This window comes from Pelecanus crispus, chromosome 7 (assembly GCF_030463565.1).
Source record: "Pelecanus crispus isolate bPelCri1 chromosome 7, bPelCri1.pri, whole genome shotgun sequence".
NCBI lineage: Eukaryota > Metazoa > Chordata > Aves > Pelecaniformes > Pelecanidae > Pelecanus > Pelecanus crispus.
In genome coordinates this window covers 3,433,244-3,460,693 of record NC_134649.1, presented here as the reverse complement: position 1 = coordinate 3,460,693, position 27,450 = coordinate 3,433,244, and the positions used below count along the sequence as shown (strand labels likewise).

General features: G+C 45.0%; 2 protein-coding genes across 4 annotated transcripts; one reads left to right on the top strand and one right to left on the bottom strand.

The window, feature by feature from the left end:
- The first annotated feature begins 464 nt into the window (after nt 1-464).
- On the top strand, nt 465-10,419 carry HACD3 (3-hydroxyacyl-CoA dehydratase 3). Its single transcript, XM_075714405.1, has 11 exons — nt 465-551; nt 807-849; nt 2,110-2,183; nt 4,321-4,485; nt 5,502-5,553; nt 5,945-6,055; nt 6,683-6,810; nt 7,335-7,447; nt 8,021-8,127; nt 9,199-9,330; nt 10,339-10,419. Exons 1-11 carry the CDS (start codon nt 465-467, stop codon nt 10,413-10,415), a joined length of 1,089 nt encoding a protein of 362 aa, XP_075570520.1. The 3' UTR covers nt 10,416-10,419.
- A 2,130-nt stretch (nt 10,420-12,549) lies between these two features.
- INTS14 (integrator complex subunit 14) lies at nt 12,550-24,063 on the bottom strand. 3 transcript variants are annotated; one of them, XM_009493299.2, is made up of 11 exons: nt 23,808-24,063; nt 22,304-22,411; nt 21,211-21,366; nt 19,732-19,850; nt 19,155-19,297; nt 16,679-16,771; nt 15,456-15,600; nt 15,068-15,201; nt 14,836-14,954; nt 14,389-14,454; nt 12,550-13,423 (listed from the first exon to the last, which is right to left on the bottom strand). In XM_009493299.2, exons 1-11 carry the CDS (start codon nt 24,027-24,029, stop codon nt 13,172-13,174), a joined length of 1,557 nt encoding a protein of 518 aa, XP_009491574.2. In that variant the 5' UTR covers nt 24,030-24,063; the 3' UTR covers nt 12,550-13,171. The 3 variants fall into 3 exon arrangements, with proteins under 3 accessions (XP_009491574.2, XP_075569969.1, XP_075569968.1); XM_075713854.1 differs by having other exon boundaries at nt 15,456-15,597; nt 22,304-22,407; nt 23,951-24,063; XM_075713853.1 differs by lacking the exon at nt 22,304-22,411.
- Between the last annotated feature and the right edge of the window lie 3,387 nt (nt 24,064-27,450).

The following is a 27,450-nucleotide window of genomic DNA, read 5'->3' as shown; positions in this document are numbered from 1 at the left end:
ACGTTGCCCGAAAGGCGTCACAGTCCTGTTAAAATACGCGACGTGTTCTCTCACCGAGGTCACTGCCATCGCGGCCAGCACAGGCGGCACCTCAGGGCCGTACGGCCGCCTGGGGCGGCGACGTGAGGGGGCGGCGGGCCGCGGGGGAGGCCGCACACGGAGTGGGGCGGGGGACACACCCCACACACACAAAGAGCCCCGCGGGGGGAGAGCGGGGGTGCGGCGGAGGGCAGCCGGGGCCGCAGGAGGAGCTCCGGGAGGCGGCGGGGCCGGAGGCGGGAGCCGCAGAGCAGCGCAAGCCCCGCCGCGGCGGCGGCCATTACCGCCGCTGTGCGCATGCGCAGTAGGACCCGGCCCCGCCAGGGGCGGCGGGGAGGGGGCGCTGTGCGCATGCGCGCGGGACGCGCCCGCCCCACGCACCCCCCCGCGTGCCGCCCGGGGAGCGGCGCGGGGCGGCGCGCGCCATGGCGGGCCCCAGCCTGCGGCCGCACGTGCACTGGGCGCAGCGGCACCGCGAGCTCTACCTGCGCGTGGAGCTGAGTGACGTGCAGGTACCGGCGGGAAGCCCCGGCCCCCCCGGGGGGGGCACACACCCGCGGACCCCGTGGGCCCGGGGAAAGGCGCCCACGCAGCCTCGGGCGCGGCGGGAGGGGTGCGGGAGCGCGGGCGGTGAGCGGCGGGGGGGGGGGGGGTGCGGTGCGGGGTTCGGGGGAGCGCCGAGCTCGCGTGGGGTCAGCGAGGCCCCGCGTTCCCCGCTGCGTGGGTGCGTGGGCTGCCGCCGCCTGACGCTGCTTCTCCGTCTGCAGAACCCGGACATCAGCATCACGGACAACGTGCTGCGCTTCAAAGGTAGGCGCTCCGGTATTTGTCTTTTGGGGGGGGGGTCCTCCTGCAGCACCCCACCTGCTCGCTGCGCCTGGCCCACCCGCGTGTGCGCCGGCCCGGGAGGGGAAGCCGGGGTGCCCGCAGCCACGGGGCGCCCGCTCCCCATCGCTTCCCTTCGGTGGCAGCGACCGAGCTGGGTGCCGGGTACCGGCTCCGTCGGGATACGTCACGACACGCACCCACCTCCAAACCGCTGCGTTCCAGCGCTAGGATGCGTAGCAGGTGGTCTCTTATCTCACGAGAGAAACCCCAACATCCCCACATTTAAATACCAGTGAAATTTCCCTACGTCTTTGCGGTCCTGTCGCAGGCGAACCCCGGAAATACCTCGCACCGCTTTTTCCTTTCACAAAGACCTCGTTTGCAACCCTTATCAAACCTCCGCGTCGGCAGCTAGCGCTCCATTTGAAAGGTAAAGCAGATCTCATCCTAAAAGATGGTTTTGTTTCAGCCGGGCAGCTGCACGCTGCAGCGCCGTGGAGCTTGTGCTGGCTGCCTTGTCCGGGTAGCGCTGAGGATGAGCTGTGGCTGGTTTTATTTGGGATTTCTCATTTATTTGGTGGTTTTCTTTAAGATGCGGTGTCTAGGAAACGCGGCCTCCCCGGTGAGCCACGGCCAGGGCCATTTGATAGGGTGTTGTTGCCCGTCGTGTTCGCTTCAGGATCGGTTTACGGCACGGAAAAGTGGAAATTAAACTCGGCGTGCGGGTTTTTGGAGCCCTTCCAGGGACGAGACCCACGTTATGTGGGAGACGAGGGACGAACGCGCCCTCCCACCGTTGGGAGGGGACTCCCCACATCACCTTCCTACGGACCCGCCGGAGACCGGCCTCCCCGGGTGCTCGCTCCTCGGTGCGGAGGCTGGATCCCCCAAAGGCTGTGCAGCGCAGGGCATTTCCAGTCGGATTCAAGTTAGCCGTGAGCAGCCTTTTGGGCCCCTCTTTTTGGGAAGCTCGCTGCCTTCCTGCGAGCAAGGAGCCTTTTCCAGCGCCATGCAGAGTTGCAGCAGCTTTAGCTGCCGACTCCAGCGACCGTGCCTCCGAGCAACATTTTGGGCTGTTTGTGTCTTCCCTGTTACCGTGTGGTTTTCTCTTGCCTCCCAGCAAGGCAGGAGGAAGCGCTGTAAACAACCGCTGAATATTTCTGTGTATAAAGCATCTTTTGCAGGTGGGGTGTGCGGAACCGGCTAGGACCTTCACTCTGATTGTTAATTCTTGTTTTTCAGCTCAGGGTCATGGTGCCAAAGGGGACAACATCTACGAATTTCAGATCGAGTTCCTAGAACCGGTTGAACCTAAAGTAGGTATTTTCACTTTTCGAACTCTCGCAAAGAAAAAGTAATTTTTGCAAAACTTGAAAGCAAAATGGCTGTGCTTCAAGTCCATAATACGCCGTTTAGATTTTCCTGGTGACTCTGTAACTGCTGCAAACTAAAAGCCGCCTGTGGCAGTCCTCTGTCCTGGTGCTCAGCCACCACCCTGCCTTAATGCGAATCACCTCGCTGGAGATAGCGCTTGCATGGGTCAGCTTTAATAGAAACAGGGTCTTACATGTATCGGCTGTTAAACAGTAGTTGTAAATTTTTTTTAAGGATTTAAAGCAGCAAAATAGTGGGACAATCTGGCAACGTGTTGTCTGATGCAGCCTTGACTGGAGAGCAGGGGAACACTGTGCTGCGAAGCGTCAGCGTGATGTTTTCTGGTTTCTTTTGCAGCCCGCCAAAACAAAGTCATGAGAACTGGTGCTTCTGGCTTCTGCAGATTTCTTGGGTTGCTAGTACAGATATGCTGCGGCTCCTGTTGCAAAATCTTTTCTTAATTGCTGTTGTAGTCTGATAGCAGAGGGCTTGGCTGGAAGAGCAGCCCCTCTGTGTTACTCGCAGGTGGCTGTGAAGTCTGTCTTTACCTCTCAAAGCTGGTAGGGGCACAGGAAAACTCTGGGCTCTGCTCCCAGTGCAGGATTTGTGCTGTTTATTCCTGGCTGCCTGTTGGGGATAGCTGCAGTCAGACTGGGAGCCACCGTTCACCTCCGCTGCCTCGGCAAGGGAGGAGACCGTTCCCTCTGTGCAACGCAGCAAGGTGCCGGAGGGTAAATTTCTAGGGTCTGGTTGTCCTCAAATTGATGTTGAACCAAAAACTTTCTTGGGGAAAGGCATCCCCAGCTCTACGCTGCTATCAGCAGGCAGGTTTCTTGTGTGGCTCCTACCAGGTACTCAGTGGCAGACGATGAACATCTCCTGGTGCCAGGATCCGGTCACCAGTTTGTTTGTCCGTCCTGTAAAGCAGCAGCTGCCTGGCCAACAGCGTGGGGAGAGGTGCCCACCACCGCCCGCGCTTGTCCCCTGCGCTGGCAGACACGGGCTGTGCTGGGAGCCAGGCCTGGAAGGCAAGCCCTTGCCTCTGCAGAGCAGCCTCCTTCCAAAAGTCTGGTCACTCTGAGTCACTGTGGAGGGGCTGGAAGAGAATCGACTCCGTGAAATCTGTGTAACTACAGATGGCTGGGACTAGGAAGTAGTGCAGTGCAGGGTTTTCTCTTTTAGCTTTGATGTGCACCATGAGTGCCTCTTGCTGGTGCCAAGCTGGCCACCAGTGAGAGATGGAGCTTCCAGCAGGCAAGGACCGGGCGTTGGTAGCTGTAAATTACAGCTGCAGCCTTCAGATGTCCCAGGAGCATCCAGACAGCCTTGAGAGAGCAGTGCTGGCGCAACGTGCACAGTGAAGCGCGCAGTTCATGGCTCCTCTGCATGGGTTTCAGCTGGTTCGAGAGGCGGTCCCATGCAGAGCACCCTGGCGTAGGCTCGAGGTGCGGAGGGGTGCGATGGTGGCAGTAAGGGTGGGCACCCAAGGTGACAATGCTGTGGGCTGTAAGGATGGAGGGGTTCTGGGCTGCTGTTATGCAGAGCGTGGCCGTGGTGGAGAGGCCTCGTGGGGTGGCAATGACCACACTGCCAGGTCCGTCAGCTCACCGTTGTCTCCAGGTGTTTCCTGAGGCTGTTAGCTCTTCTTCTCGCTGTAGCAGATGTCACATGTCCCCTATTTTGGACAGGGACCTGTGGCTGATGGTAGTGTTTTTACCACTGGCTAGAGGAGCTGAGTGGCTCACAGTACTAACTGCAAGAAGCTCTAAAGCCAAGATCACGGGTTCTGCCTAGGAAGGCTGGTGCCAGGGTCTGTGCTAGCTCTTTGTGGTGGGATGCAATGGTGCTGTGCGGTACAGGCAGGCTTTCAAGCTGCTTATCAAGTCCTACAGCCATCAGCGTTGCCATCTTCAACTGGGCTGCCCTTTGCTTCCATGCCTTGCGCAGCAGAGAGATGCTGGTGCTGCAGCAGTCCACATCATCCCTGCCTCCTTGAGAAGGAGAGCTCAGGTATCAACTCGGTCTCAGAGCTTGTTTCTTAGGACTTTTGCTGATGTGTGTTCCCGTGTCTGCCCTCAGCCTGTATGCAGGGTGACTCAAAGGCAGCTGAACATCACTGTGCAGAAAAAAGAGAGTAACTGGTGGGAGAGACTCACCAAGCAAGAGAAGCGCCCGCTTTTCCTAGCTCCTGACTTCGACCGCTGGTTAGATGAATCGGATGCTGAAATGGAACTGAAGGTGAAGGTCAGTCCTGTGGGCGCGTGTGGCTCGTGCTGCCAGCTACAAAGCAAGGGTAGCTGTTCCCCTGCACGTGACCGTGTGTTCTTCGTTTACCTGGAGTTGTCTGGCATGCTGATTGTTACTGCTGTTTCATACGGGTCCCACGTAGAATTGGTTAAACGGCTCAGATTGTAAGCAGGAGTGCAGAAATAGGCACGTTTCTGGCTAGAAAGAGCAGCAGCGTGAATCTGAACTGGTGGCTGTGTGCTAGCTCAGCGCTGGCCAGGGTCTGCAGCCGAAGGCTTGCACGCCTTGCTCGACGCCTTCGCAGCCCTGTGTCCTGATCCGTATGAAGATCATATCCATGTGCCATATGGAGTCCTGGGCCTTGCTTGTCTGGAAAGCAGGGATTTCTAAAGCTCTTTCCTGAGCCACTGGGTGAGCCCTGATGGTGCATTCCCACCATCTGGTAAGCTCGAGCAGCTTACTGCAGCAGGGAGGTGCAAGATTGTCTTGGAAAAGGCTTGAACAGGCCACATTTCTGCAAATCTGTTTTACAACAAACGCTGCCCTGTTCCCCTCCACAGCCACTGAGCTTAGCGCGGAGGAGAAAGGGCCGCTGCAATGCCAGGAGCCAGAAAGCAGTGGTGAAAGGCAGGCAGAGAGCCTGGGCTGGACGTTCTCAGTTCCCTTCAGGTCACTGGTGGGTCATGAAATGTTTTAAGGAACAGCTCTACAGCTCTAAGAAACAGTAATAACTGAGAATTAACACAGAAAATAGCAGGCTTTTTCAGCAAAAGCATCTAATTACTAGAATAAAATACATGGTGAAGGCAGGATAACTAGTTAACACCCTCTAGCTTTTACTCTACCGTAATTTCTGGATGATGAATGTGCTGTTTTATGCAGGTGAAAATTTAAACCCTCTAGCAACTGGCTGCTTAGCTGAGTTTTAAAACCACTAGCTTTGCAGTAGTATAGTTAACAAATCGCTTGCTAATTACAGTAACAGTCTTTAAAACCTTATCCTTCATCTTAAGGAAGAAGAAAAGATTAACAAAATGAAAATAGAATCCAGAGTCCCAAAAGACCGTAAGTAACCGTACCTTTTCAGCGCGTAAGGTGGGGTTTAGAAAGCTGCTGTCACTCTTATGTGCGAACCTCAACTCTTATAGAGCAATTTTAACTGGCTTGGTGCATCTTGGAGGGGGATCTTTGTATTGTGAACTGTTTAGAAATTTAATAAAAAATGGACTGCAGTTTCCAAGGAATTTTAAAAAATCTGACTAGCGAGAATTGAGGTCTGCTAGATGATGGTAAAAGCAGGCAGAACCCTGAGCGCATGCGGCAACCCTTTTATCGCAGTCAGTAGCTTCCCTTTTGTAAGCTTGATTCTCATAGAAAGCCTGGTTTGCAGCTGTGCTCTTTGCAGAAGCGTTACCATTGTACTCTGCTCACCTGATGTGTTTATTATTGACTTTAGCTTTCAAACACCTGAAGAAGGGATACTTAATCATGTATAATCTTGTACAGTTTTTGGGATTCTCTTGGATTTTTGTGAACATGACAGTACGACTGTTCATCTTAGGAAAAGGCAAGTAATAAACACTATTTTATTTACATTGGGGGTTTACATTGGGGGTTTTGTTTTGGTTTCTTAGTGTTGTTTTTAATACTTTCTAAATAGTGAAATCTAGAGGAAGGCCTATTTAGGAAACAAAACTGTAAACGCATGACCGAAGTGCGCAACAAAAGCCTCTCAAAAGCCATCTTGGTGTCAAGCACAGGAAAATACTGTCCTCTTGTACATCACAACTGCATCTTCTCATGATTGCTTGTACTCTCCAAGATTACTTCTAAAGAAATCAGTTGGAGCAAAATGTCTCGCTCACTGCAATGTTAGCATTTTCAAAAATGAGCCGGGCAGAATATTTTGGTTTTGAAGCAAGAATGATTTCATTCTATTGAGGTACAGCGCTGTCGCTTTTTTTGTAAAGTAATTACTGAAATGGCTCTTGATCCTTCTGTGTGTGAAACAGAGCAATGTTTCTGGCCTAACTGCTGTGACTTCAAGATAAGGCCTATAAAGAAGTTACATAATTATGCATAACGTTATTTCCAAATACAGCTAGAATCCTGTTATCAAAAGCTATGCTGCTGCGCCAGCTTCCTGAACATGGAAATTCCTTTGTTGTCTCAAATGGTTTCCTGTGTCTTACAGATTCCTTCTATGATACATTCCACACTATTGCCGACATGATGTATTTCTGTCAGACCCTGGCATTCATGGAGATCATGAATTCACTAATAGGACTGGTCAGATCACCGCTGATACCTACTCTACTGCAGGTAATATTTTAAGAGTTTTCTCCTTGTTCTTCCCATGTTTAAAGTAACTCCCTATTTTACACAAGTGTTGAGACTCTCCTAAAACACGTGATACAACCTCACTGGCACTGGACTAGAGAATGTGTTATTCAAGAGGCAGGAATCCGCGCTTCCCAGTCTTAGCTGTGGCAGACTGTCTTCCTCCATCACCTACGTAAGATACTTCAGGACAACAAAAGCAAGAAGCGGCTGATGAAAAGTACGCGATTTTGATTTGGTGCCAGTGCCCTTTTTATCCCGGTTGTGGTTGTTGTGCATAAAAATGAGGATAAATGATTTAAGACGAGGTCCCTCGCGTTGCACCTAAATCCAGAGCAAAATGCGTGCTCATAAGAAGCAGGTCACGGCTCAGCTGCAGAGTTAGTTATGTGCTCAGCATGTTTCGGGCGTGAAGAGCAGATACCCTGTGTGGTTTTGACAGCAAGGACTCACTCTTTCTTTTGATGAAGAGTGTGACTGTTCCTTAATTTGCTTTTCTTAAACAGGTACTTGGAAGAAACTTTATTTTGTTTGTTGTCCTCGGAAGCTTAGAGGAAATGCAGAACAAACCTGGGGTGTTCTTCGTATTTTATTTCTGGAGTATCATTGAGCTGTTCAGGTTTGTGGGATTTTTTTTCTCTATCAGGTGTGTACAGAGCAATGTGGTCATTCCCAAGAACTCTTTAAAGAAGATTTTGATCCTTGTACCTTTTGTAAGAGTGGCTCCAGTGCATTGGCCCCAGAGGGTAAAATCTCCTTTAGACACGAACTATCACAGCCTTCCTAGCTTGCTCCATCTGCCAAAAGCTGGGACAAGGCTGGAGTCTGAAAATAATACTACCCTTAACCTAGGGAAACCTGTTGCTTTTTTCCTTGAGGGCTCTGTTGCTTGGCATTTCCATTGTTAAGTGAGCTGCCCCACGCTGTGTTTCTCTTTCAAAAGAAGTATTTTGAAAGATTTGTTAGGCAAGCCAGGCAGTTACATTCACCCATATAGTCAGAATAATAGCATTAGTTCTGTAAATGGCCAAATAAGGCTATGTCCATCATGATCCATAGGAACAATTTTTTGAATACTCTTGTGTCATTTGGGAATTATGTTGACCATACAGCATATATATGCAAGACTAATTCTAGCAGCGGCTTCCATTTTAAACAGTGTCTGTTTCTTCTCACATTGAATTGGCTTTAGGTATCCATATTACATGCTTTCATGCATCGGTATTGAATGGAAACCACTAACCTGGCTCCGTTACACTGCCTGGATCCCTCTCTACCCCTTGGGAGCCTTGGCAGAAGGTATGTCCAAAAAAGACAGTTTAATAAATAATGCATTCAAGGCTGGGCAAGTAACTCGATTGTTTTTGGCTGCTGGACTTAATAGAATAGAACAACAGATAGACATTTGCTTTGAGCTGAACCAAATGTAAGCATATTTGTCTTTCTTACTGAATCAAGTGTTTTTTTCAATTTAATGTGAAAAGAAGTCTTCCTTTTGGGCACTGGAGAGGAAAGTAAGGGCAACAAAAGGTTACCTGAACAAAGTGACCAAGAGCACACTGCAGTCCATGCGAGCAGCACAGGACGACAATGTTCACTCGCCTCTGCTGATCCAAAGCAGTGTATTTGCTTTGGTCTGCTCGACCTGACTTGGTCAGCCTAGCTTGGGTTCACACCAGCTCCCAGATCTTGACGTTGTCTTGTCAATCATTGCATAGGACAGGCAGGGGCCGATTCTTCCTCTGAAAGCAGCATAGCCTGTTCCGAGGCGGGCACGGTGCTGCCCAGACAGGGCTCTGCTCCCTCTCTGCTTTCTCCGTGGAAGAAGCGGGTGCCCAGTGTTCTTGCTGTAGGCCCTCTGGGCGGGGGGCTTTACAGTGACCTCTCCTGTCTTAACAGGTCCAGATTATTTTTAATTTTTATTTATGTAAGAAGCCATATCACCACTCGGCTTCTAGCTGTAAGAAATGTGTTGTGATCATACCTGGGAGAACCTGTTTCTGTGAGCCAGGAGTAGGCTTGGGCATTGCCCAACTCCAAGCACAGGAAAGACTACGCCTGTGTCGTTGCTGTGGATATTTCTGCACGGTAAATACTGCCGGCACGGGCCCTGCAGGCTACAGTTGTGTACAAGAACAGTGTCTCACCAGGCAAGTTCACTGTGCTTAGACTTTCATAGCTGAACTGCTGTACTGCCTCAGCTAGCTGCTTTCCATTATACTGCATGTTTAAAAAAAAAAAAGCTTTAAAATTGGTATAATTAATGAGAACTAACAAATAAGAAGGGAGTATCTTGGAAAAAGTTGATGTGGGCTGGGCAATTGTGTATTTTATCTGTGTTTGATAATGATGGTGGCCTTCTGCTTTCAGCCGTCTGTGTCATTCAATCCATGCCAATCTTCAGTGAAACAGGGAAATTTAGTCTGGGATTGCCAAATCCACTGAACGTCACAATCCAGTTTTCATTTTTGCTTCAAATATGTCTTATAGTCTTGTTTTTAGGTAAGACATTTAATTGTATTTCTCACTGTTGAAATAAAAAGGCCACTTTCCTCTGAATATTTTTCAAAGAAAATTAAATTCCTGCATCAACACAAAATTGCTTGAGATTAAGCATTATCCTTGTTGCTTGGTTATGTAAATTTGTCAGTGATGGAGGGGAACAGACCTACAATTAGCACGGGTTAGCCCCCCCCCCCCCCCCCCCCCCCCCCCCCCCCCCCCCCCCCCCCCCCCCCCCCCCCAGAAGGAGACCTCGGTAACAAGTTATCTGCTGATCACCTGGGCTAAAAGAATAATTTTTACATATATTTATAACCTCAGTATGCTTAGTTTCACCTTTTACGTGGTATTTGAGCTTTGGAATGATTTAGTGGAAATCTAAATATAATTTCAAATTGAAGCAATGTTTAACTAAATTGCATTATAACCACTAATGCAACATGAAGTCATGTTTTTCCAGGAAACAATATAGAAGGCTCTTTAAATAGTATATTTAAAGAAGAATGGTGCTTGATACATATCTGGTTTCTGGTGTTACATTTTTAAACATAAGTTACCTTTTTTAAGTTAAGAAGCACAGCCAGTATGGGTATCCACAACTCCATAGAATCTAAGCTAGAATTTTAATCTGAACTTTCACTAGATTTCTCCCTTTCACAGACACTGCTTAAAGAATACCTTTAATTGAGTTTCACTCTGAAATACCTGCTTGATCCTTCCCCAGCTCTGCACAGCCAGTGTTGCAACTTTTTAAAAGTGACAAACCAACCTTCTGAGCAGCCCGGTACCAAACAGCCTGTGCAGCAACTCCTGCCTCACCCAGCAAGAAAAAAACTTGCATTATATTTCAAGGCTATACACGCTTATATATAAGCTATATACGCTTAAGCCATTGCTTTTTTGTGTGGTGGTTTGATTGTTTGGTTTTTTTTTTTTTTAATTTGGTACAGCCATCTAGTATTAAAAAGATGCGGTAATGTCCTACCTAAACACTTCGTTCTTTTTCAGGGCTATCTGTAAACATCCGTCATCTCTACAAGCAAAGGAAACAGCACCTCGGACCAAAGAAGAGAAAGATGAAGTAAAGGAGGACTGCAATGCTTTCTTATCTAACTTATCTCAATGACAAGATAAGCCTCTAATTCTTACGGTTTTACCCACTGTAATGGAAAGAATTTTGTAAAATTAAATGATCACGCTAGATTTCATAGTGAATTCAGGTAACATTCCCATATATTGTATTTTGTTCCCTTTCAATCACGTATGCATGGCATTTACCATTGAACAGTAACATTTAAACCTGTATCCTGTCAACTACCGTATTAGAAAGAAATCCTATGATCTGCATATAATATGCTTATAAACAGTGGAGCGGCACTAAATAGAAAATAGTGTTTATCTTTTAATTGGATATTTGCTCTGTCAATATTGCATGCAGATAGGGCTTCTGATGTCGGGATATACTACGAGCTGGCCCATGCTGTTCCTAGGGTGCATTCTGATGGCAGGAGGAACGCGGCCACTGTGAACGGTATTTGGGTGTTTATTAATGGTATTAATGGCCAAGGTAAACCTTGCTCAGCACATACCACCCCTTTTCTTCTGCAGCATACTGAAGCTGCAGAATTGAAACTGGAAGCAGCTAATGTCAATTTAAATGCTACCATCTTAGTCTGTTTCTAGTTTGGCCTTAACAGAATAGGAGCGCTGTGTGGATCCTAGCATTCCTGTAGCAACACATCCTTATCCAGTCGTTGGGGAAAGGAAGCTGCCACTCTGTGACACGGTCAGAAATGCTTTCCTGGTTGGTAATGCAAGTGCTGAAATGTAACAAAATAAGGAAACATAGGTACCAGCTTTCTCCTAGCACGTGAACCCTAACAGAACTCCGTCCCACCCATGCAAAGGGAGAACGTGGAACTGTCACTGGAGAGTGGGCTCCTCCGATCATTCCTGGCAGGGCTGTAGCTCCTGTATTTATAGCCTTCAGAAAGGTGTAAAGATTGCTTTTCTGCTTAAACTTAGGGGTGCGGCTGAGAATTTGCTCTATACGCTTTGTTGGCTGGCCCCTGGTGGGATGGAGTAGTGGGTCAAAATAACCGTGTATTATTTTGATAGGACATATCAAATCTCAGTAAGGGAGATGCCACACAGGGTTTGAGGGGACCCTTTCCTCTGTGCTTGCTTTAAACAACAGCAACAACAAAGAAGAGAAGCTCCCCCCACATTCTGGGTCGTCTGCTCTCTCACCTGGAAACCTCTGTTTCAGTTGACTTTATCAACGTGCCCTTCTTCACACCTAGCCTCCCACTGTTAATTCCAGATCCCTCTGGCCTCCTTAATCCAGTTCAGAAAATGTACAAAAAGTTTCCTCTGCACCGTATTGTGGTTATGAACAGGTCGGTTCACATTAACTGCCGCTGCGCCCAGGGCAATGCAAAGCAATGCCAGCAATCCAGAACAGACAAGTTGAGATTAGCGTAGTGCCATGTTACTATTTATCTTTTTCTACTGTAAACAGTATGAATACTCCAGAACATTATTTTCTATATGAAAGGTAACAAAAAACTTACTGTTTGTGATACGGACCCAGTGATTGTTACTGGAGAGGAAGGGTAATAGCGTTACATGGAGATTTTAACAAAGAACTGGTAATAAGCTCCACGCTGCATTTCACAAACGTGTTCTGTCAACAAGAGGAATGATGCAACTTCTCTTTAGGGATACTTGAGGCTTGCACTCAAAGGAGCGTGCAGCTTACTTAGTTCTGAGTTGAGCATTATTTACACAATATTTCACTACAGCACACACTGCACCTATGGTTGAAGTATGTCAAAGGATTGAATTAGCTGAGTAATGGAACAGCAAGGATCACTTTCATACTTTAATTTCTCCACTGGGCATTTAAACTTCTGTTACGGAATCCATATGTATTCATACATGATATTTCTCAGTGAAACTGTGGTATCTAGTGCAAGCTGTCATGGATCTTACACTACTGAATTTTAGTCCTTCAGAAAGAATGTGTTTCTATTAATAAAGATTTACGACCAAATTTTGCTTTCGTTCAGTTGTTTGTTCTTTCCCTGAATGCAAGAAGTTGTATAATTTATCATTTAACTCTTGTGATAAACAGCTGGGAGCCAAGCCTTCACTAGGTCCATGGTTTTTTTTTTAGGCCACACAGCCTAGTTGCTATGAAAATGGAACAAATCCAACTTAAGTTTCCATGAAGAATTACTCTTTATTAATATTACACAAATAAAAAAAACTTGTCTCACAAGATTAAGTTACTTTCACAAGCATGAGCACTGCAATGCCAGTGATAACTCTCGTTACGGCAGTACAGACTGGCTCTCAAGTCGGGTATAAAATCAGTGATGACACCCTGAAATTAGCTGTGTATCTGATCTTGCAGTGATTCTTACACACGTTTTCTTTGGACTAATCAAGTCGGCGTATAAAGTGTAGCAGCTGCCTTTTAGGATACTTTTACCAGTAAGTTCAGTTATGTAGTAACTGCGTTTTAAGGAGGCCAAAAGCCACGAGCACTCTGCTGCCTATGATGGCATTTTCTTTCTCTCCTCACATGCACTGAATAACTTCCACCCATCATCCAACACAGGAACTGACTTTAGGACACTTTCCACAGTTTCCAGGTCTGACTAAAGCCACCACAAACTAGCTACATTTATTTAGAGAGCACTGATGCAGGTAAGGGACCCTGTTTTGATAGGAAGTTCTCCAAACAGTAATTAAACAGGCCCTAGAAAGTAAACAGCACAAGAAAATTTGAACCACTTGAGTCTTAAATCTATAGAAGTTCCCAAAAATGGAGACTTCACATTCTTTCAGTGCTGCTACTGGAAAAGTCTGTCTGCAGTGGAGCAATGTTATGATCATAGGCAGCATATTCCGATGCTCCAGTACTTGCCACTTTAAGCTGCTGAGCAGCGTGTGTGAGCTGAAACGCTGCATCGGGATGAGCTGTGTCAGGAAGCAGGGTGCACTCCCGCTCCAGCATGTCTGCCACGCCTTTCAAGAGGTCCAAAAAGCCAAAGGCCAGAGCTGCCTTTCGTAAACGATTAAGTTCCTGCAAAGAAGGAAAACCCCTTTTAAAGCCATGGTAAACCTTTACATAAAACATGGGTTTCTTTCTTCTTTTTTTAAAGGCAAGCTTATTCACTTAGAGGAAGATAACCTGAGTGATGAGTACAGCTGCTGGAAACTGCCCAGCTGCTCATGAGATAAAAAAATGCTTCAGGGCTGAAGATGATAGTGGCACAATTAAACAGCTGGTTTTCCCTTGATCCCTTCCTCTAAATCTCCACTTCTCCCTTTTCCCTTTTGTGCATTCAGCTCTCGTACCTGCCTGTTTTGCCTGTGTCCCAGCTGGGACTGGCCTACAACTTAGGCTTCACTGACTCCTGCCTTAAACCAGTGTCCAACAAAATTTATGTTGATTTTTCTTCACTACAAACTGACAAGTGCTTATGTGCATTTAAGCAGGGTATTCATTGAAGTCTCTGGGGGCTATGATAACAAACTGCTTCAGCACTAAGCTTACAAAAGGAACAACAATTACCTCCAGCTACAGTCTAGATTATGGATTATTACGATGCAGCCAAATGTGCCTGGAATTTTGTCTTTGTCTGCTTTGGCTGTAGAAAAAATGTAGGAGGTATTTTCAGACTCAGAATGACATGTGTTCCTATTCCTCTCTGATCCCTCAGTTTATTTCTGCCTGGACAACAGCATAAAATCTGTAAAAAAGTTCACCACGGAAGTAGCAGGGATCACGAGAGGCACCTGTAAACATGGCATGTCTATGCCACCCTGCCAGAGAACGTGGTGGCAGGGAAACCAGACCCCCTTGTCTCACCTTAACTAGTCTGTAAAATAGATCCAGGATGTCTCCTTTACAGAACCATGTATGTTTTTGCAGAGCCCTACAAGCCTGCACAGAACATACCACAGACACAGACAGTAGGTGTTCCTCTGTCAAATGCACCACTATCTTTATGGATCAAACTTGGGCCGGCCTGAAATGTTACTCACTTTATAGAAGGTTTGAGTTTTTTCAGGGAGTTTCCTTGCATTTCTCAAGATCTTCTGCACATCCGTCTGCAGAAAAGAAAAAAAAAAATTAAAAAATCTTGGCAACTGCTGAGGAGCTGCAGAAAAAATCCTCAACTATTTATTGATAAATTATCCTGACCATGGACAAGACTGCAGCTCACAAAGGCTGAAACATAAACAGTAATTATACTAAATCCAATAAACTAAGCCAGATGCTACACTGGAGACACAGCTTTCATTAAACAAGCTATGCTTTCTGATTGCATTTTAATAATGACATTTTAAAGAGGCAGTGTTTATAAAAATGAAAGATAAGCAATAAAGCAATTACATTAAACGGACAAGACACACACAGACTCCTCTTTGCTGGTAAGATGGCTACTGCTGATGAAAGTAAAGCATCAGCTCCAAAACCTGGATCATTACCTGGAGGCCACTTGGTTTGATCCACACGGTAACATTCTGTGCGTAACTGCGCTTGTTCTTGGGTTGCAAGGGGAAAGGACTCTTATTGTCATCCTCTCCGTAAGGATTTTCTTTTGCATCTGGGGCGGGGGAGAAGAAAATAAAAAGAACTTGACAACTAAGACTTGGCAAGGTCATTCACACAAGAAAACGCTGGATGTGTAAGAGTTACTCAAATGAGTGTGTCTAGTACCTGAAATAGGTCCAAGCTGTGCCATCTTCCCGAGCCATGGAAGGGGCTCAGGACCAGGTTCAAAGAGCGACATCATGAGGTTTGATTTCTTCTTGCTATCAGCTTGTGAATAGAGCATTCCATACCACTCTGACCTATTGAAAAGAGCAAATCCCAAAGGCTGAAAATCTTCCGCCCCTCTTTGCCCAGAATTTGCCTCCCTCCCACTCTGTAGAGGCTCGCTATTTGTGATTTATAGCGGCAGAAACATATCCGCAATTAAAAATCCACAGCTTTGTCTAGCAGTGCAGAGTTCTGTACAGAATACAGATATAAATAAGCATAATTTATAAATAAAGCATAAATGAGCAAAGTAAGAGATTTTTCAGGCAGACATCCAGCTCCATACCCCAGCTGGACGACAGCCACCATGCCTTCCACTTTCAGGCTGCCATGTAATAAAACACAGAAGTTGGGGATTTTCCCGGCAATCTGATTAGCTGAATTCTCATCTTCAGTGTCATCGGTGATCCCAGGTCCCACCTCATCACCTTCTGGGGAAGAATAAAAATAAACAAAGAGACAATATAAGAATAAATTCAAACACACTAGTTCCACTTCCATGACACCACCCTGTATTTTCTGCCATGCAAGAGTTAATTAATACTTTTGTAGAATGAACAGCTGCTAAATGAACTGTTTGGGCAAAGTGGCACTATAATGTTATATAAATACTCCACTGCATCCTAGTCACAAAACAAAGTTACCAAAAAACTGCAAATAAAACCTCAGCTTTGAAGAAACCCGGAGTGAAATAAAACGGCACCAAGAGTCTGGCAACAAATACATGTGTGTTTCTGAACCAAAAGCATCCTGACTTTCAAGTCCTCCTCTCCTATGCACTTTGCGGTCATTATGAGAAAACTACTATGTTTTAGCAGCTGGAATACAGCTGTGATTTAGCTGCTGATATCTTCTAAGGTGAAAGGCCTAGCAGGATAAGAGTGTTAATACAGAGATGAAAGCATATCTGGAGCTTTCATTCTTTACCAAGAGAAATCTCACTTTCTCTTTGCTCTACTCCAAGGTCATGACAAAAGGAAAGGGGAAGTCCTTCTCATCACAGGCTGATGCACACAAGTAGCTGCAAGTCAGGAAGATGCTTAACCATCGAAGCCTACACCAGTCATTTGTATAGACACACACATACTTGGTCCCAGTAAGCAGCAACTAATGCTCAAGTACAACTAAGCAATCTAGTTGTGATTAAGACCAGATTTTTCACAACAACAAATCATTCCAAGAACCAATTAGATGCAGGCATTAAATATTCATCTTGCACCACGTATTTCATGGCCCATAAGTATTTTTAGCTTGAAGTTTAGCATGTTCTACTAATAATGATGCTATGAGGACACTGTTCCCTCTACTAACTTTCTAAAGAACACAGTAGTCAAAAAAAGAAAGAGCTTGTGTTCAAGGTTTTAATTTTAATGTAACCACACAAACATGTCTTTAGAGACATCTGGCATTTTGATACAGCATAAAACCTGTGCTTCTAGTCTAAACCAGCACAGACATTACAAGGGAAGCTTAAAGCAGTTTTTGCTAAAAGAAACAAAACTTGCTCACCTCTGTTAAGTGCAATGGGCAGTACCAAGTGTCTGGACAAGACAGGAGGGCTAGAAATGTCAGCTATATCTACAAACCCAACAATTTCTAGATCTGTGGGGAGACAACAGGTTTAAGTCAGATTTGGAAATAGCTGAAATGTAGTCAGAGTCAATTTAACATTACCACTTCTTACACCACTAAGTTTTCTGAAGCAGTGACTAGAGGTAGCACAACAGAGCCCCAGCCCTGACTGGGGTGTCTGGGTGTTAGTAAGATACAAACATTCGTACATAATACCAAGACACTTCAAGATGAGAACATAACTTTCATCACACACATATCGCTGTCCACGAACTGTGCTGCTAAACAAATACAAAATTGTGTACATTGGTTTTTACACTGTACACAATCCATTGCCATTTTATAAATTCAAAAGGAGAGAAAACAAAGGACTAAACCAAATCTACCAGCTTCAAAGTGGCACCACAGAACCTGCAGGAATTCCCATCAACACTGCAGCAGGGTTAGCCCCAGCTGGTGGGGCATGTTCCCAGGACTGGGAAGACTGAGTTGTGGTTCTGGAGTTTTATATGCCCTCTGGAAGTTTAAATGCATCTCCATCTCACACAGAGTTGTGGGCATTTGCTGGTAAAAGATTGAGACAGCCATGTCCTCCAGCCTTGTCTGATTTCCTCCCCACTTCTTGCCTACAAGAAATACTTCATCAGGTTCACATCTCTCAGCCATGTGAAGGTTTTGGTGCGTGGCTTAGGACCAGCCTTTGACCAGCTCTATGCTAGCAGAGGCGTACAGAGTACCTGCTTTGTAAACTCTTCTCTACACGAAGCCTGGTGACACATGGTGTGCTCTAGCTATGGACACAGCTCTGTATGTGTATGGCACAATTAGAACTTCAATGCATTTCCAACCCGTACTGCAGCTGGAACTGGGGAGCAGAGTCTTCTCCTTGACAGCCCAAGCAAAGGTCCTGCCCCAAAGGCAATTCAATTGATTTTTCTCATAGCTGAACAACAAACCCTTGATTAAAGCCCTGGAGGAATTCAGGGGCCGAGCACACCATACACTGCATTTTAATGCACACAAACCAAAATTTCCTTCATGCCAAATCCCCATCTTTGGAATGATAGGAGGAACTCTATGACTGAATGCAACACAAAGCCTCCCTCATCAAGACACACTGCATGGTCTTTTTCTTTGCTTTTGCTATTTTGGTACACACGCGCCCATTCCTATTTAAACAGTATGCAGCTACAAATAAGAAGTGATCACACCCCAAATGAGAAATGTTTTTCTCTTGCAGATTTAAAAAACCCAAACAAATCAACACAATCTTGGTGGCAGTAATTTATGGGTTGCAGTTCACTTCCTTGCAAAATTTTACCACTATTGTGTCCTTATTCACATGCAAGCTGTGCACATTTTGTTGACGAAAAAACGGAAGTCTACAGGACAGAGCCAGGAAATGAAATTGCCAGTAGAGCTAGAAACTCACAAAAAAGAAATTATCCAAAAAGACACCTGGGCATATGACCTAACCAAGTCACTCTCTTGGCACTTCCCAAATAGCGCGAAGCCAGCAGGAACTCCATCAGCTCCCTTGCAGAGTTAGCCGCATTGGGGTGTCACTGAGGGTGCCAGCCTTTAGCTCAAGAGCCACAGCACTCTACTGCCTGACTGGAAAGAACAACAAAATGCATGTGGCCAAGTGCACTGCTGAGGAGCTGAGAGCAATTTTGATGCTGCAGTTCAAACTTAGTTCTTAAGGCAAAGCAGGGAAGTTGAGTGTATTCTCTCCCAGAAGCGTACCTAGCCATTTGCAAGTCTCAGGCACAGGCTACCTACAGACTACCTGCTGCTCATGGGCGCAGTGTCCACTAATGGGAAGGCTGAGAAAGGTTTTCTTTGCACCATTGTTTTTAAAAAAATAACTGAGTATTGGTAAGAAGTGCCAGGATGACAGACAAACTATAAAGACAGAAATTTCATAAATCTCAACCTTTACTTGTGCTGCCTCATCAATTCTTCTCAACTCAACGCCTAGTGGACTCCTTGAAGAAACCTCCAGAAAGATGCTAGTTTGTCTCACCTGATAAAACAGAGTCTTTCTGATAAAGGCAACTCTAATACAAAATGCAGCCCCTTCTCCAACACAACTCTCCTACCCTCCATGAAGCTTATGAGGGTTTTCATGGAAAGCAGCCGTGGCTGTCTTCCACGGTCCTTGCCCCTAGAAATTGGCATCCTGAGCTTTGAAAGTGCCTCTACCCTACTCCAGTCCTTTTACCAGGTAAACATGGCTGAAACAGAACGAGGTTCTTGTCCCCTGGTGCCACATATACCAAAAATTACACAGTCAGCGACCGATCCTTGCAGAGAGGAAGTGGATGAAACAGTAACTACACAGGATAAGAGGTGGTAGTGAAAAGGTAGAAATCAAATGGATTTAAGTAAAAGGCAATCAAAGATTCGTTACCTGTATTAATTGCTTTAGGGATGGGATCTATTTCCTCATCTATAATGAAAGGTTCTGGTCTGGGAAATACTTGCACATCAGATGTTAAGTGGCCACACTTGAGAACAGCATGGAATGGTGTATATGCCAGGTCTATTAGCTTTCTAGAACACGATCAGTTATTATTAAGGAAAACGTAATACATATCAAATGAAAACAGCTTGTCTAAAGCACGCTAGCCAAGCTCCCAAAACTTCTTTTTTTTAACTACAGTTAATTCAATAGTTCTAGCATTGCTAAATTACAAAACAAAGCAGCATATTATCACACCGATGGCAAACTAGCAATAATTCTGGAAATTAGTATCTTCTATCTGCCAACTGTAAACAGATGCTATGGTTTGTTGCAGAATGATTAAAATAAATATTGACCTTAACCAGTGAAGGTCAAGGCAAACATACAGTCATAAATCATAAACTAAAAGACAAACATGTTAATTAGAAGACCCTGTATCATCAGATTTCCTGTTAATTTGTTTTCTTTTACAGATACTAACTGGAAACCTTCACAAAGGCATATTATCTACAAGTCTACTAACCCAAACATCGACTGTACATTCTTCAGGCAAAGGGGTCCATCGATGGTGAAAATCTGCCCTTCCCCATTGTTTAAATCTATGAGACGTTCCAGGCAGTCTAAGGAATCCGTGCTTTGAAGCTGTAAAAAAAATAAAGTGAAATGTTTTTGTTAGGTTTTCTTTTTACTCTCTTTTTATTAACCACTATGTTTTCAGAAAATATACACAACATGGCAAAAAGCATCTGATTGGATGCTCTCACAATTTTTTGCTATCTCACTCCTTTCTGAATAAACCAACATTCTTGGTCTCCCAGGAAATGTACTCCTTATGTTGTATTTATATTAGACCAGATGCAGCATTTGGCCTAGTAACAAATAATGACAGAATATCTTGAGTTGGAAGGGACCCATAAAGATCATCGAGTCCAACTCCCAATACATTGCTTTATCATGTTAGGTTCTGCTTTGAAAGCAGGTTCAAGCAACCAAAAATCCCAGAAGCTCTGTCTTCAAGAGCACAGGAATGCCTTAACTAGTATAACATTTTATCGGTAATGCTAAGTTTCCAGCTCCTTCAGGATCATATAATTTTTTAGGAGGGAAGGCAGATATAATTCTTCTTGAGAAGTTCTTAGAGAATGCTTATGAAAGCACCTAAACTTATCAGTAACAGAAGACTTATTTTAAACATTTTCCTAGTTATTCTGATGTGTAAACAATGCTTCAATCCATCAGCTTAATCAAGAGGATCATCCTTGATAGAGACCTTGAAGCTGAAATATCTATTGCATGCCTAAGTAGAAAATCCTTCTGTGATAGACAGAAGAATATATGTGTCAAGTAAAAAGCAATGCTATTAATAAAACCTAATCTAAGGAACCTTAGTCTATATAGGCTTCTTTTTAAATGTTTTTATTCAACAGAATTCTAACTGCTGTGAAGATTTTTAAAGCTGGCACTGAGATTTTCAAAGGTACTGGAAGAGAAAGAAAACAGTCACCTTTCCTTCAAAAGGGAATTCGGTTTGAACAATGGCTTAAGAGACTTTAGAATTTCCTCACTCACATTTCTACATAAAGCTATTGTTGTTTTAAGTGTTGAGCATCTTTGCAATAGAAGTCATTTATTCAAGAGTTTAATTGTAGATTAAGAAAAGACCCAAAACCCATTCAATATAATTAATGCAGTAAGGGTAATAATATCAACAGAGAAATAAAAATTGTGTAATATTCCCCAGGGAGAAACTGACACAATTTATAAAGATTATGATAATAACGCAATAGTAGTAGATAATAATAGTGCAGTAATAAACTTGAAAAAAAGATACTACAGTTAAATTTCACCAACTAGCTAACACTAAGCACCGGAATGTCAACTAAACTTTAAAACTAAGCACAAGAAAATCAAAGTATGTTTTGTGCTGACCTGATCACTAGTTCAGAGAAGAACAATAATCATCTAATGTAACAAAGAAGAAGGTACGTGTTAAAGACATCACCTCTTCGAGATTTGCCATGCACATGACATACAACTTGGATGGGAATGGGAAAGGCAATGGAAAGCGGTTGCTTTCACTTCGCTGGTTGTGAGTAGCTAGTGAGTGCCGGAGGGAGCCTCTGCCGATCCCCAAGCAGCCATCAGTGACAAGAACAACCTCGAATGAAAGAGGACAGATGAGCATTTCCATGTAAAGACACGTTTCTATCTGCAGAGGGCAACTATACGCCAACACATTTCAGCAGGCTTCCTAGCAGCATGCACTTCTATACTGAAAATCCCTGCTCACATGGGGATTTCCTCCACTGAGCTGCGGAAAGAATTGCGAGTAAAATTTCCAAAAACAGGGACATAAATAAGAAATCGAAGATTTAACCATTGCAATTTAAACTATGTGCGTGGTAAATATACATTTTGTTGTAAATAGGCAATTGCGCTAAAATTTAAATTTCATGGCCAGAAACACATGATGCTGTGCATAAACATGGCCATTTTTAAGTGTACACTAGAAGAACAGTGGCTTGACAGCCAAAAAAGCAGCCTGCCATAAGAGGCAGCAAATTCAGAAGACTGAGAGCTGCAAGGGCTGAATGGAGTGTGTGAGCAGATGCCTGCCAAATGACTCATTAGGGAAAGAAGACAGATCAAAACACACTCAGCCACAGTCCCATGCTGTTGCTTGAGACCTGGAACTGTTACAAGCCCTGGAAACCATCAGGTACTTGAGAAGAAAGGTTACTGTATGTGTAACTATACCCTTTCCAAACCAACTGAGGCTCCTGGGACAGAAGATTGCATCCAGACGAAATGCCAAGCCTCCAAAATAGTACTCTTGGGGCAGATTTTATAATCCATTCCTCTACAACACCACACTGGACAGGAAGCAGCCTAGATTTTTGCTGTTGAATACTTTAATAAAGATCACCTTCTATTCATATTCCAGATACATCCAGAATACTAATTCTTTGTCTTCCTGTAGCACCAGCAGGCCTGAGAGCATTCAAAGTTTCCAAATTACATTTCCATTTCCATCTGCAACTTACAGGGAGTACTAAGGATACGCTAGATCGTAAGAACAGCGAAATCAGTCGTACCTGGCAAGGAATTGCTGCACCCCATTCCTGCTGGACAATATTGCAAACCCCCAGCAGCGCTGACTCTAGACAGGTTTTGTCATAATCATCCATGTTACTCAGGGCTTCCTGTAAAGACAAACACCACTGCCATTGCTGGGTGAAATATCACTACCAGGAAACACAGAAAAGTTATTCACAGTTCTGTGCTAAGTCAGTACGTTTGCTTTGCATTGTGACACAATGCAAAGTGCTATGTTCTTATATATGACCTGCAAAGTTGAATAAAAACCAAAAGAAAGAAAGATAGAAGAAATAGCAAATGACATCACGAGACAACAATGAAAGCAGACTTTGAAGAAACAAAGAAACTATACTATTAAAAACACAGCTCCTTGGGAGAAAAAAAAATCCTTTGCATGTCTCAAAGAAACAGTAAAGTCAAAATTTGAAAAAATGTCTAGCATGAAACATTTAGCTTAGAAAATCCTCCCAGGTGTCAGAGCAACTTTAACTTCTTAGAGATTCAGAAAGTAGGCCACAAGGAGCTTGTCTCACAAAAACTCTTTGGCAGAGAGAGTAACAGAATCCAAAACTCATATCTGCATCCTGTTTCTATAACCATAAACCAGCTTTTCTCCTTAAAATGAAAACTTCCCACTTAACACAGCATCATAAGAAGGGTGCAGCTATAAAACTAACATGCTAGAGGAGCGTGGCTGGATTCTTGGCTTTCAGAAATTCCTCAAATGAACTCTTAGGAAGAAGAAAATAAAGCAAACATTATGCACTGCCATTCATCTGCTAAAATGCAAACATAACAGAGAGTATCTTTTAAAATCTGTATGTCTCAAAACTGACAAACCTAAAGCATGGTGCCCTGTGACAGTGACGTATCATTTTGTCTCCATACTATATATGATAACCAGATACATATGTACAATTTTTACTGGATTCAGAGACTTTCAGTGCCTTACTGCATTCATATGAAATTTCTTCCTTGGACTTCATGCTTTCCATTTTCTCCCAAATTCCAATCACATCTGTGAGGCCCAAAATCACTTTATTCTCATTCTTGCCCTGCTTCAGTTGGTACACACTCTTAAAAGCATCTGCTGTCTACCAAATCACTTGACTGAAAACCTTTCTAAATGGTCCTGTCTGCTGCATCATTTATCAAGAGCAAATCAACAACTACAGACAAAAACGTGTCACAGAACTACTAGTATGTTTAAGAGCTTCATCAGGCAGCCCTTTCCTCCATCTTTTAACTTAAATAACCACACTCCTGAGGTCACCTTTGTACATTTGTGAAGTACCTTTGTACAACTTGTGAAGTAGCAAAACATTTCACATGCATTGATTTCACTTATCCTTAAAATAAGGATAAAACACTCAATTCAAGATGTTGTGCACAGTATGATATGAAATCACACAATTTCATCGTGATTTGGAAACATGCGTGGGGTTTTGTTTTTTTCTTAAACGTTGACAGCTTACTGCTTTTGTGTTTCACGCACCCTACCTGCAGCGTGTTGTAATCTCTCGTAAAGGGCACCATCAGCTCCCAAAGCGACGAAAACACCACCAAGGCTGTGAACTCCAGCTTGTAGTTGGTCGCCATGTGCTCGAAGAGCATGGTCAGGCCGTGGACAGCCAAGTGTTTCCGCTGGTACTCCTCGGAGCCCTCCACCGACACCGGCCGTGTCATGGAGAGCGACACGTCCATCACCACCACCGTCGGCATGATGAGCTGCTTCTCTCTGCTACCGTCGTGGAGAACAGTGATCCCCTGCATGGAGGGGGAAGAAAAAGGCCACACATGATTATTGAAGCTGCAGTTCTGAGGCGACGCGTCCCACCTTCTCACACTGACCCCACTGCGTGGCGGGGGAAGCGACAGTTACCCTTTTGCCCCTCAAAACACGGGATTTAGCACAGATTAAGTCAACAGCTCTGCTCCTGAACCACACACAGCTTATCCAACCGGCTGTAAAGGCCTGGAAACGGCGAGCGTGGCCAGGGCTGAGCCGCGATGAGGGAAAGGGAGCAGCAGGGGCACCCCGAGGGCCGAGAGGAGGCCCGGGAACCCCAGCAGGGAGCCAGCGCTCCCTCCCAAGCCCTCCTCCTCAGCGGGCCCTAAGAGACAGCCTCCGGGGACAAGTCGCGGTGTTTCGGTGGGCGAGAGAGGAGGGAGGCAAGAGGGGGAAGGGAAATGGTGCCGCTCACCCCCGGGCCGCCGCGCCGCCATGGGTCCGTCGCAGAAAGCGTCCCCCCCGGAACGCCGCGGCCGAGGCGGGAAGGGGCCGGGCCGCGGCTGCCGGGCGCTGTGCCCGCGGGGGGCAGCCGGAAAAAACTGGTATTTTCAGCAGTAAAAGCGGGAGAAGTCTGTAATACTGCATCCATTAGGGAAAGCGCTTCAAGTAGATGCCAGTATCGTGGAAAAGCACTGCCACGATAAAGAAGACTGCTATGCATAGAGAAGAGTTTGTGAATAAACTCTTCTCTTGGGCAGCCGAGCAGGGCAGGGATCGCGCCCCTGTACTCGGCGCTGGTGAGGCCGCACCTGGAATGCTGTGTCCAGTTTTGGGCTCCTCACTACAAAAAGGACATTGGGGTGCTGGAGAGTGTCCAGAGAAGGGCAATGAAGTTGGGGAAGGGTCTGGAGCACAGGGCTGGTGGGGAGCGGCTGAGGGAGCTGTGGGTGTTCAGCCTGGAGAAGAGGAGGCTGAGGGGAGACCTCATCGCTCTCTACAACTACCTGAAAGGAGGGTGTAATGAGGTGGGTGTTGGTCTCTTCTCCCAAGTAACAAGCGACAGGACGAGAGGAAATGGCCTCAAGCTGCACCAGGGGAGGTTTAGATTGGATATTAGGAAAAATTTCTTCACGGAAAGGGTAGTCAAGCATTGGAACAGGCTGCCCAGAGAGGTGGTGGAGTCACCATCCCTGGAAGTGTTCAAAAAACAGGCAGATGTGGCACTTTGGGACATGGTTTAGTGGGCGTGGTGGTGTTGGGTTGACGGACTGATGATCGTAGAGGTCCTTTCCAACCTTAATCATTCTATTCTAGTTTTACTTTCATTAAAAAATAATCCAAAAAAAATACCCTTAATTGGTTTAGTGGTGGACTTAGTAGTGTTAACTTAATGGTTGGACTTGAAGATCTGAAAGGTCTTTTCCAGCCTACACAATTCTATGATTCTATAATAAGCATTCCAGTTGACTAGTGGACCGCCTTCTCCCAGTTCTGTAAATGTGGGAGTAAGGATGGGGGGGTTCAATTAACTCCTCTGCAAAGTTTGGATGTAGCCCTGTGAAACTGTCCGTTCAGACAACAGATTGCTTTAAAATTATCAAATCATCATGTTCTAATTCCCCTGTGATTGATCTGCTGATCGGATTTTTATGACCATCAAATCTTTGGCCAGGAATATAATTTCTTCCTTTGTGGAGCTGCACCATATCAGTGCCATTTGGTACAAAGGAGTTCACCATCCTCAGGTTGCTCTGCCTGCGCACGGGGCCCTGCAGCAGCCCTCTGCCTCAGTGATCGCGGTGCAGCAGCTGAGGGATTTTTCCAGGAGACGCCGAGTTTTAGACCTCCCTCTGGCACTGCAAAGTAGACTCATATTGTGGCAAAGGCCAGCAGAGCTGCTCATCTGGCCTGTCAGCCGTACGGGATGCCTCAAAATGAAGCTACGTGCAAGTTGTCTTGTTTGAGTGACCACTGCTCCTTGCAGAGTAGCAGCGCGATTTACCCCCGCTGCTCCCTTCCGTAGCTGCCATGCGAATGATGCATGTGTCACGGTGCTTTCATCTGGTAGTTTGTAATGGAGATAATCTCCTGCCCTCATACTGAGAATAACCTGTAGTAGCAGGCAAAGATATTGGCTTCAGAGATAGACCCAAATCTATACAATACTATTTAATCTTCTTAGGGACTGCAGGTATTAAACTGGATTGGCTATTTTTCCAGTAATATGTCCTTCACACCTGACCCTCTCTTGTATTAGAACTCCGCCAGCAGAGGCATCCTGAAAATGGGATCATTTTCATCTGCCTCTCTCTGCAACAGCATCTCCCATCTGGCTGTTAAGTATCAAAGAAGCTTCCAGCACTACGCTCAACCCTTGGTATTCCTCTTCCTCTTGGACAGGGTCTTTGGAAGGTAAGCTGTGGAGGTTCATTTGATTGCTTCAGATCTCTTATGAATGAGACTGTCCAACCAGTGAGAAAGGAGTTGATCAGTAGTTGACCTGTAAAAGAATTGCTAAACTTACAAGTCTAGAGAAACAAAGAGGCTGATGGTCAGGAATTATGAAAGGCTGGAGAGTTCTTACAATTGATCCTAGCTTTGGATATGTTTCTGCTTACGAAAGGTCTTTTAAGCAGAGGAGAAGTAAAAACAGTGTTTAAATAGGAGTGTGTGTATACGTCTTCTGTTCTCTCTGTGTCATTCTTTTTACTCTCTTACCTTTGTTAGGAAGGGTTATTTTCTAATAATGTGCAATTTGTTATACATATTACACATTTCTGCCATATGCATGTTTATGTTCCTTTTACATATGAAAAGCAAAGCTTCTATCATCTATTTATCTAGGTACTCCCATGACCCTCTATTACTGTTGCCTTAGTGATCCTCCCAACTATTTAAAAGAAGATAATAATGACTGTCTTGCAAGAAATTTAGGCTGATTACTTCACTGGGTGTTATACAAGAGGGTAAGTGTGTGCTAACTTGCTTATGAAGAGCTTATCTGAGAATGGCTTACAAAACTGTCATTCACATCCAGCTCAGGAACAACGTAACACGGTTGGGCTGGATGATTTTAACAGTCTTTTCCAACCTAAATGATTCTATGATTTTAACATTCCGACTCTGGGGTAAAAAAAATCCACGAAGAGTGATAGTCTAAGGTAAAATATTCAAGCAGTGCTGAAGGGTAAATTCTGTCCAGCCCCAAGTCACTGCCTCCACACTGTCACAGCTGCAGGCCCTGTCACTCTGGCATTTACAATTTCTCTCCCTTTCTAAATGCTGTTCAAATAATTATGCAAGATATGCTAATTACCCCCTAATAAAAGGTATGATTACAAATCCACTTTGCCAGTTCTGATTTCTACAGAAAGGCTTGAAAAGACATAGTCATAGAAACAAATGGATGCT

Bases quoted from the DNA above. Each gene is read 5' to 3' on its own strand.
- HACD3 (XM_075714405.1), top strand. From the start codon at position 465: ATGGCGGGCCCCAGCCTGCGGCCGCACGTGCACTGGGCGCAGCGGCAC. The intron at 5,554-5,944 runs GTAAGTAACCGT...TATTGACTTTAG, and splicing joins ATCCAGAGTCCCAAAAGACC to CTTTCAAACACCTGAAGAAG. The intron at 7,448-8,020 runs GTTTGTGGGATT...AATTGGCTTTAG, and splicing joins AGTATCATTGAGCTGTTCAG to GTATCCATATTACATGCTTT.
- INTS14 (XM_009493299.2), bottom strand. From the start codon at position 24,029: ATGCCGACGGTGGTGGTGATGGACGTGTCGCTCTCCATGACACGGCCG. The intron at 16,772-19,154 runs GTAACGAATCTT...GTCTCCCCACAG, and splicing joins CCCTAAAGCAATTAATACAG to ATCTAGAAATTGTTGGGTTT. The intron at 15,601-16,678 runs GTGAGCAAGTTT...ATTCTTCCCCAG, and splicing joins GCCCATTGCACTTAACAGAG to AAGGTGATGAGGTGGGACCT.